The sequence below is a fragment of the Procambarus clarkii genome, chromosome 73 (assembly GCF_040958095.1).
Source record: "Procambarus clarkii isolate CNS0578487 chromosome 73, FALCON_Pclarkii_2.0, whole genome shotgun sequence".
Classification (NCBI taxonomy): Eukaryota; Metazoa; Arthropoda; class Malacostraca; order Decapoda; family Cambaridae; genus Procambarus; species Procambarus clarkii.
Genome location: NC_091222.1, coordinates 25,089,120 through 25,099,289, shown reverse-complemented (window position 1 = coordinate 25,099,289; position 10,170 = coordinate 25,089,120). Strand labels below are relative to the sequence as shown.

The following is a 10,170-nucleotide window of genomic DNA, read 5'->3' as shown; positions in this document are numbered from 1 at the left end:
AATATATCCATCTAATTCGGCTAGAACCTAAACGCCTGAATTAAGCTGTATTTTAGAGACTATTATAATGTTAAAACAATGATTTATACTCAAAACAGTAAAAGTTAGGTGGATATATTGACAGTTATCTGCAATGACAATGACGTTATAGCTGGCTAAACTAGCTAGCGGTTGCTCTAGGTAGATTCATGGCCTATAGCCATAAAAATATTTTGTTAAATATGAAGCATTGCTGGCGTTGTTGATCTTATAGTGTAAGCTTTCTCTATGCTTCTATGTTCTTAGAATCAGTATTAAGAAGAACAATCGTTACCAAAATGTATGGTAAAGAAACTCTTATTAATTACTGAAGGATTTATTTTCTATGTTTTTTCTCTCTGGAATATCTTCAGGTAAAGAATGAGTACATGAAGTACAAATTTGGCTAAATATACATATGTGAAAGAGTCGAAAAAGTATGGGGTGAGGTGATGGGGGTAAACATAAGGGAGACAGGGCCAATTATACTTATAAATAAATAAATAAATATGTTTATTCAGGTAAGGTACATACATACAAGTGATGTTACATTAATGGATTGATATATAGATAGAGCTAGTACATACAATGCCTAAAGCCACTATTACGCAATGCGTTTCGGGCAAGAAAAACATTAATATCTAGAACTTAATACTAATTGAGCATAAAGAATAAAAAGTGTTGAAAACAAATACAAATAAAGATAAAAAAAAAAGGGGGAACATGACTGAAAAAGCAGCACAAATACAATAGGTTGACAAACAGTGTTGATTAAAAAAAAATAATAATAATAAAATAACAGACATGGGTTGACAATAAAGGAGTGAGGTGGGTTACAGGGAATTTATTAGGTAGTGTTTAGTTTTTATCTTAAACTGGTTGAGAGAGGTACAGTCTTTAACATGGTTGGGAAGGTCATTCCACATTCTGGGTCCCTTGATTTGTAGAGCATTTCTAGTTTGATTAAGTCGTACTCTAGGAATATCAAAACTGTATTTATTTCTGGTGTGGTGCTCATGGGTTCTGTTACAACCTTCAATGAAGCTTTTGAGGTCAGGATTGGCATTACAGTTCAGCGTTTTATATATGTATAATACACAAGAGAGAATGTGCAGTGACTTAATATCTAACATATTCAGAGATTTGAGTAAGGGTACCGAGTGATGTCTCGGGCCAGAGTTGGATATTGTCCTAATAGCAGCTTTGTGTTGGGTAATAAGAGGACGTAAATGATTCTGGGTAGTAGAACCCCAAGCACAAATACCATAGTTGAGGTATGGATAGATGAGGGAGTAATAGAGAGTAACCAGGGCAGGGCGGGGTACATAATATCTGATCTTAGAAAGAATGCCAACAGTTTTTGAAACTTTTTTTGATATATTTAGAATGTGACCCTGGAAATTCAGCTTGTGGTCGATGAGAACGCCAAGGAATTTGCCATCTAATTTGTTACAAATTTGGGTATTGTTTATTTTGAGATTTATCTGATTAGAGGATTTATTGCCAAACAGAATATAAAACGTTTTGTCAATGTTAAGGGTGAGTTTGTTGGCAGTTAGCCAAAGATGGACTTTCTCTAGCTCAGTATTTACTGTGGCATTTAGAGCAAGGGGGTCAGGACTGGAGTAAATGAAGGTTGTGTCGTCAGCAAATAGAATTGGTTTGAGGTGTTGGGAGGCATTTGGAAGGTCATTAATGTAGATGAGAAAGAGGAGAGGGCCAAGTATGCTGCCCTGAGGAACACCAATGTTGATGGGTAGGGTGGGAGAAATTGTATTATTCACAGAAACATACTGGAGCCTGTCAGTAAGATAAGATTTGAGGTATTGCAGGGAGGTATTGCAGGTATTGCATACTTATGGTATGGGGATAAAGCCAATCAAACATTGGATAAGATACTGAGTACAACTCTGGTGCTCTTGTTGGGCAGAGAGACCTCAGTAGAGACGTCATTATCTGGTGATGTTTGGTGAGCTCTAGGTCTGAATGTTGGCAAGGAAGTGAAGTCGTCATTCTGTATGTTCAAGGTGGGTCATTTTTATCTTATAAGTATTGCTTCCGGATTTTGGAATCTTCTTTGGTCAGTGGTAGGTTCCAGGATATTTGTATTATGTACTAGGATGTTCCTAATAAGTGTTGTTTTATGCTCACTTTGCCCATGGTTTCTGTGGGCACCAGCTTGTAGATAGAAAGTTAGTCATCTCGAAAGCAAAGCCATGCCAATACTATTAGGTTGAAAGTAGCATCCTTCATTGAGACACGTAAACTGGTATGCCACGTATGCTTTTTGGAGAAGGTTGTATTGTTTAATGGGGCTGTTCTTGTGTATTAAAATCAGCAGTCCCTTTTGTTTTGGAGTAAATAATAAAGACCAATTTTGATCTGGGGCTGTCTGTTTCAATCCATTTGAAATTATATTTTGCATAATTCTCTCCTTTGTTCTATACTTTTTTTTTGCAGGGATAATCCTGCGCGGGCCCTAAGCCTCTGGCTGGCCCACTGGGCGGGCCCTAAGCCTCTGGCTGGCCCACTGGGCGGGTCCTAAGCCTCTGGCTGGCCCACTGCGCGGGCCCTAAGCCTCTGGCTGGCCCACTGGGCGGGCCCTAAGCCTCTGGCTGGCCCGCTAAGTGTTGCTAGTTTCTGTTTTACTTGGGTGGAGTATGAGTATTTATGACTCGTATGGTCGCTTCAGTAAGATTTTGCCATATGTGTTTAACAACTTCTGCTCTGTTGAATCTAAGTTGAAATCTTAATGGGTTTGTAACTGTGCACTGTGTTAGATAATGTTCCAGTGGTCTGTCGGGCATTTCTCTGTTCTATACTGTGAACTGGCAGTAGATTTGCAATAGAGTTTTATGGGAGGAGTTGCTTGCTGTTGCAGTTTGTTGTGCTCTGTGGTACTATTTCTCTAAATGTCTTCTGGTACGAGTGTTGACTTCTCTGTTCGTATATCTGTTGTTTATTGATACTTGAAGGCTTCTGTACAATTGTGTATATTAAGTGAGTCAGAATAATGTGCAAGGGCTCGTGTACATGTAAATTTATCACACTATGTAAGATAGATATAAGATATCATTGGAAGTCCAGTCCACAAGATGGCTGCAGAGTGGAAGAAAACAGAGAGATCAGGTTATGGACTTGAAAAAGAGGAGATATGCAACTCTTAAGAGAAGAGATTGAAAAAGAATAGGATAAGCAATTTTGCGATGGGAAACCAATAACAAGCTTAAGAATGAGATTAAGATCAGACAAGAAGCTTTCCTCAATGAAATCTAGAATTTGGCTTGAAGTGCAACTTCCTCATATATTAAAGAAACATCTTTGACAAGGAAGATGAATAAGACTTGTGTATAACTGAACTTACAGATAAGTGAGATATTTTGAACTATTAAAGAATACCCAACATTTTGGATGCGTTCCTAACAACTGCCGAGATGTGAGGTCTGCAGGACAAGACGCTTTCATGTCTAGGATGTAAGTAGAGAGCAAGAAAGGAATTATCAAAAGAAGGCACCGTCAAATGTGCGGGATATTCTAAAGTCGCTAAATATCACTAAGGATGCCAATACGAGAACAAAAACACATAACGCAAACAACATCAAAGGTATATGATTCACCAAGGATTCTATCGAGGGACAGGCGACCGCAAGGGACAGTCGGGAAACAAGGCGAACGCACGTCCTCGAAGTCAGGACATTCAACAAGGATATACACGACCATAAATGGGACAATGCAGTTTGTACAATAAGAAGCGGGGCAGCGCTAGTTAAGTGCCCATGAGTTAAACGGGCCTGGCTAATATGTAACCTCGCCAGAGCTGTTTCCCACCGCCGATTATGGGGGTAAGAAGAAGGCAAGTGGATACCAAAGGCTCCAGAGAAGTTTTCCAAATTGACCTGGAAACTTGTCAGAGCTTGAATGATATGACTAAATACCGAAAGGCTAAATTAAAGACGAGTGTTCTAGACTGCAAACTCTAGAGTGATGAGAGGAAAGATCTTGATGAGAAGCATGAGGAGTGCAAAGTAAAGGCAGGCATTAGATATGCTGTGTTGATAATTGATGGATATTTAGGAAAGTGAAGGTGACAAAACAGATCCTTCTGGAAAAATGGCATTTATTGGGAAACTTGACTAGCTACAACAGCGATGGAGCTGCCAATGAGCAACCAGCAGGCAATACACCGAGAAACTGTTCAAGGCTGAAGAAAGGAAGTTTACTGAGTATAGATCTGTGTCAAATTCTCTCAAAAAGCACCAAAATGCCATGGACTTTGGGGGAAGATTCACCGCAATTAAATAATGAGGTGGCCAACATGTTTTAGATAATTAAGAGACCACTAAAATAACAAGCCTTAAAGAATCCTCAGGTTGCTAAATACAGCAAAGTGCCAATCCAAGGGTCGGGGTCGAGGGATCCCCAGACTGCTATATAAAGCAAGTAATCAATCACTTTATCTGCAGGGTTCCTCAGGTTGCTATATATAGCAGGTAACCAACCATGAAGCAAACCATGAGGAGAAAAACAAAGACCTTGGCCACCATCTCCAGCTGCTCCACAGTGTAGTCCGGCGCCCAGCGGCAGCGGTCACGGAGTCCTATCAACTCCTGCTTCTTGTGCGACGCTGGCATGCCAAAATGTTTCACTTGGGTCATTTTCTGGTCCTTAAAGAGTCGATTATCGATCAAGATATGAAATATGATGACCAGGAAGGTGATGCCCACGCAGAATAGCAGCCAAATGTCCACCATCTTGAAGTACGAGGTGTTGGGCAGCGAATTTGATGCCTGTCAGATCAAGAAAATGCATCTTAATATTTGTATGCTGCCTATGATGTGAACTTTGTCAGCTAAGTGACACGTTTATTCATATATAAAACCTGCGTTGAATGTAATGAAACACCCTTTTCTGGGCAAGCCCCCGAGGCTCCCTGAAGTTATCAAACTGACATGTGCCATATTAGTTTGATGCCATCAGCCCCAGGAGTTCGAGTGCCTACCAGAGACCAACGCCAAAACCTGGTCCCCTCAGAGGGGCACAAGGAGCAATGGCCAGTATGAGCACTCTACATTTAGAGTTTGTCATGTCTGCCATCGACCGGGGGATACCACCAGAAAGTTAGGCGAAACAATACAAACCTCGAACTGGTTAAAATTGCGACCTACATTCAAACAGAGCCAAAGAACTCCCCCAAAAAGAAAACAATTTAACAAGCAAATCACCATCCCACTAGCGAGCCCACTCATTAGCGCGATGAAAACCCGCCGACCGGAGGGAGGGTGGCAGGGAGCCTCCAGGGCTTGCCCAGAAATTGGCGTTTTATTATATTCAACACTGATTTTCTGTGGGGAGCCCCATCGGCTCCCTGAAGCTAACTACCCACAGATAAGTAAAAACTGGGACTCACCCGGGAGGCGGCAGCACTACAGGTCTCACGACGAATATGAGACAACAGGCCGCGACACACGTCCCAAGGCAACATAAGGCCGCAGAGGACCCGGAACGTTGAAAAGATATCTGGCAGCCAGGACTGTGCTCGATATCCATAACCCTCGTGCACAAAATGTCGACCCAAGACATAACCAAAGATAGCAGCAAGACCTGTATACTTACTCACATCATGGGCACAACGGTAGACTGCAGGCTGGCTAGACTTAATAACCTTGTGGGCAACCTGAGAGACGCAAGCCCTGGGACAGGGAACCAGGGAAACCGGGTCTACCCATAGCACCTCCACCATCGCTAAACCAGTAGCAAGCAGGTAGCGATGTAAAGCCAAAACTAGACAAAACATGATGCACCCCTGTCTGAACCAACATCCCACAGACCTATCTGGAAACCAACCATCTGGCTTTTCTTACCCAGATAAGAAGAAGGCTGCAAACAAACAAAGCAACCCCCAGGTCTAAAGAAGCAGAAACCCCTGCACTGGAGAAGAGCATGATGCTCCCCAACCCGACCACCAGAGGCGAAAGCCAACAAGAACAAGTCCTTTAGAAAACAATTTCAGACCGAAGGGGCCCACTACAAATCGAGGAGAAGAGAGAAACGAGAGCACCTGGTCCAACGACCAAGAAGGCTCAGGCTGCACGTGAGCAGGTTGGAGATAAAAAACATACGAGAAAGCTTGCAGAATGGAGCGGAATTGACACCAAAAGCAAGCTCGAGCAGCTCCACCAACACCGCATGATATGAAGCGACGGTATTCGGCATGAGATGCCAGTCAACAAAAAGCCATGAAAGAGACAAAACAACCGGAACCGACACCGACGAAACCCTATTAAGGGACAGGAAATGGCAGAAAGATCTCCAAGAGACTTATACTGTTGCTGACAAGACGACCGCAGGTGGGACACTATCAATGAAGCCACCTGATCACCATACAAATGGCGATACATTCACGTCAGAAAAACCAGGCGTAGAAGAGTAAGCCAAACCAGCAAGGTACTTCAATGGCACGACCTGCTGAAAGAGGCAGAGCCAGGGAAAAGACACTCGAATTCAGACACCGTGCAAGCAGTATCTGAAACCAAAGCTGGGCCGACCACCATGGGGCCAGGAGAACCATTATTCCCTGAAAGGATTCGAGCCATGCCAGATCCCAAAACAACAGCTGGACGGGGGGATGAAGGAACAGGAACCGCCACCTCGACCAGTCCTGCCGAAAAGCATCCACTGCGAACACCTCACAGTCAGGGAAGAATGTCACATATACAGACAAGCGCCGGGACCAAGCCGACACGAAGAGGTCCACCTCCAGCACACAAACATATGACAAAGCCAAAGGAAGGAGGCAGCATCAACCGTCCACTCTGTGGAAAGAGGAATGAAGTGAGACAGGCAATCTGCCAGGACATTGGACACCCTCTGAACCACAGGAGAGTAGTCCGAATAGAACCAAATCACTGATCCCCGAGGCAATCGAATCCGCCACAGCACCTGCCACAAACTCCCACACTGTGCTGTGAGCCCAACGGAAGGCTGGAGTCCAATTCTCTGGGCTGGCCTGGTGAGCGCTGGTCACAAAACCCAAGCTGAGAGATGAACACAGAGCAAGGGCAAGGGAACGCGCCATGGCACCTGACCCCTAAAAACCCGAAGATGTCGGAGATGCAGCAACCGACGTAAGGACCCCGGGGGCTGAACACCAGGAACCCAAACCCGGCAAACTGGAAAGAACCACATCCCTGGCGAGCAGACTTGCAGACCGGCTGGGAGCCCATACCAACCAGTCATCGAGGTAGGCCAGAACCCAAACACTGAGCAGACGAAGATAGGCCAACATGACCCTGGTTAAACTCGTAAACACGCGAGGTGCCAGATTCAAGCCAAATGGAAGGCAACAAAAGCGGTAAGCTTGACGCCCGATCATGAAACCTAACCAATCTCCGAATCCCGGATGGATAAGAACGTGCCTATATGCATCCATGAGGATCAGAGAAATCATACAATCCCCCAGCTCGAGAAGAAGCAGAACCTAGGACAACATAGTCATCCGATAGGAGGGGCAAAGAATCCAATGATTCAAATGGGATAAGTACAGAATGAACCGAAGATCCACACAGTCCTGTATAAGAGCTAGAAACGAGCGAGAAACCCACTTGAGGGACGAAGTTGTTTTGAACATGACCAAGCTAACCCACTCCATGATGGAGACACTTCAACAGAGATATGGAGAAGCTTGCTCCGCCAATCCTGAATCCCCAACCAGAGGAGGAGCTGTGGGAATAACCTGCCAGGATTGATATGAGAGGAGTACTACCAGGGACTTGTACTGTATTAAATTAAAAATTACTGTATGCAAAATTAATTCAACTAAAGTCTCTAGCTAGGGTCGTAAATCCTAGCTCCTCGTTTCCTAATGACAGATTGTGGGCTGTAAGGGGCAGGTGGGGGGTGAATCTAGATGTTGATTGAAGCTCCATAATCCACCTGCAGGCAATTATCTCACATTAGCTTGTATTGTTTATACAAGGATGAGATTTTAATAAATTCAGTTCTATGACTGAACACTGGTTCAGTTTAAATCAGGGATTTAAACATGTACATAGTCCAGCCTAGCACCATAACTATCAACAGCCAATATTCATTTACTATAAACACAACAATTTAAATTGTAGTAGTATGATATTAAATGACCTTAAATGTGGTCTAAGTACTGTTAACTAAGTACTAAAGATTATATTCAATTGGATGAACTCATGATAAATTAAAGATCACTAAGCAATTGTTAGCTTAATTTATATGTTCAAGGATATATATTTATAGAGAAATATTTAATTAATATGAAGAGGTTCAGTCAACACGATTGAGGCTTTTCCCACACAAGAGACACTCTTGATATTTTGATTACATCGTGAGTGTCTTTATGCTTGGAAAGGATTCAGCTGCTGCACTACAATATTAATAAATTTACTGAAATATGAGGCGTTGCCTCACTCTATAACCGACAGACTGATTTATTGGATATATTAAAGTTATACAAGCATACAATTGGCCAATTAATACACTAAATAACATTCAATATACTTCTCTGAATGCCGGGTGCCTGTCTGACAAGTGTGCCAGACTGGATAACTCTTGTCGAGTTTAGGCACGATATTTTATATCACAGCTTTGCTGTATGATGTTCTAGTAGTGTTGCTAATTGATTATGTCCTTAATTACAGTTGCAATAGGTTAGATAAGTGATGATGGTGGAAGGGGGGGATAGTGTTACTTTGTGTGCTCCACTGTACACTTAGATATGTTCTAGGAATTTTTCCTTGTATTATTACAGTTGCAATAGGTTAGATAAGTGATGATGGTGGAAGGGGGGGATAGTGTTACTTTGTGTGCTCCACTGTACACTTAGATATGTTCTAGGAATTTTTCCTTGTAGATATATTGTCCAGGTACTCCCCCAGTTCTAGAGAGTAATCACTGGTGATAAAGATAACTGGATAAAGTGTCCTAAGCTGAATAATTGTTCGCAAGGCACCGTCACACTTGTTCACCGTTTGTAAACACACGCGTTCTGCCCTCGGGCGCCCCGTAGGTCGCTTACTCCCGAGTTTGGCTCCTCCCACTTCCTAGAGAGTAGCTTTCAATGAATATTGATTGATTATTTTTACTGTCTAGTCATATTATTGAGATAAGATGTGATTATAATATAATTAGATTTAGGATGTAAAGATAATAAGTAGTACTTGATAGTACTATTGATTCTTATTAAGGATTTGATCTCTACCAGAAATCGATTCAATTGTTCCAATAGTTTTTAATTAAGAAATCCTTTTAGAAGCTTCTGGATCCTTGAGAAATCATGCACCAAGTCACGTAGGCACCTATAGGGCCCTATGGTATATGTGATCATAGGTGGCAGTCTTGTATGATCCAGATATAATGAATCTATAGTGATTCCGATATGATATAGAAATAATACATTTTAGATAATATATAGTGGGTAAAAATTTGCCACATCTTCCAGAGAGATAGAACTGGCACAGAGTCCAATACTAAGGACAATAGTAACCATATGTATTCATTTACTCTCCATTGGATTGATAATATAAGTGCAAATTTTGCTTGCACTTTTGTGCAGCTGTCCGTTGTGGAAAAGTGTGCCGGTTAGGAGTCTGGGTCATGTGGAGTTAGAGGGTCTGGAGGTCTCAGGATCTAACTGCAGCTGACTCACTGATTCCATGTGGATGAGTTTGTCCAATGTCTTCAGGGAAGTTGTTCCTTTAGACAGGATTTTGACTATCTTGAGGTTATCTTGAGATGATTTCGGGGCTTTTAGTGTCCCCGCGGCCCGGTCCTCGACCAGGCCTCCACCCCCAGGAAGCAGCCCGTGACAGCTGACTAACACCCAGGTACCTAATTTACTGCTAGGTAACTGGGGCATAGGGTGAAAGAAACTCTGCCCATTGTTTCTCGCCGGCGCCTGGGATCGAACCCAGGACCACAGGATCACAAGTCCCGCGTGCTGTCTGCTCGGCCGACCAGCTCCTATTCTCTTATACTATTCTACTATACTATTCTCAAAATCCCCTGGCTATCTGGATGGACTGAGACAACTTTACCCAATGGCCAGTCAGCCCTAGGGCTATCACTGTCTACCAAGACAATATCGCCAGGTTGGAGATTAGACATATTATGTGGGACATTGGC

The 10,170-nt window shown here is 42.8% G+C and overlaps 1 protein-coding gene across 1 annotated transcript in view; it reads right to left on the bottom strand.

Annotated features, from left to right (window-relative positions):
- Window positions 1–514: 514 nt before the first annotated feature.
- The window catches only part of LOC123774134 (uncharacterized), a 55,119-nt gene continuing 45,463 nt past the window's right edge, over window positions 515–10,170 (bottom strand). Inside the window, exon 6 of the mRNA XM_045768262.2 lies at window positions 515–4,805. Within this exon, the coding sequence (XP_045624218.2) occupies window positions 4,488–4,805 (318 nt within the window). The 3' untranslated portion in view covers window positions 515–4,487. The remainder of the gene's footprint in view (window positions 4,806–10,170) is intronic.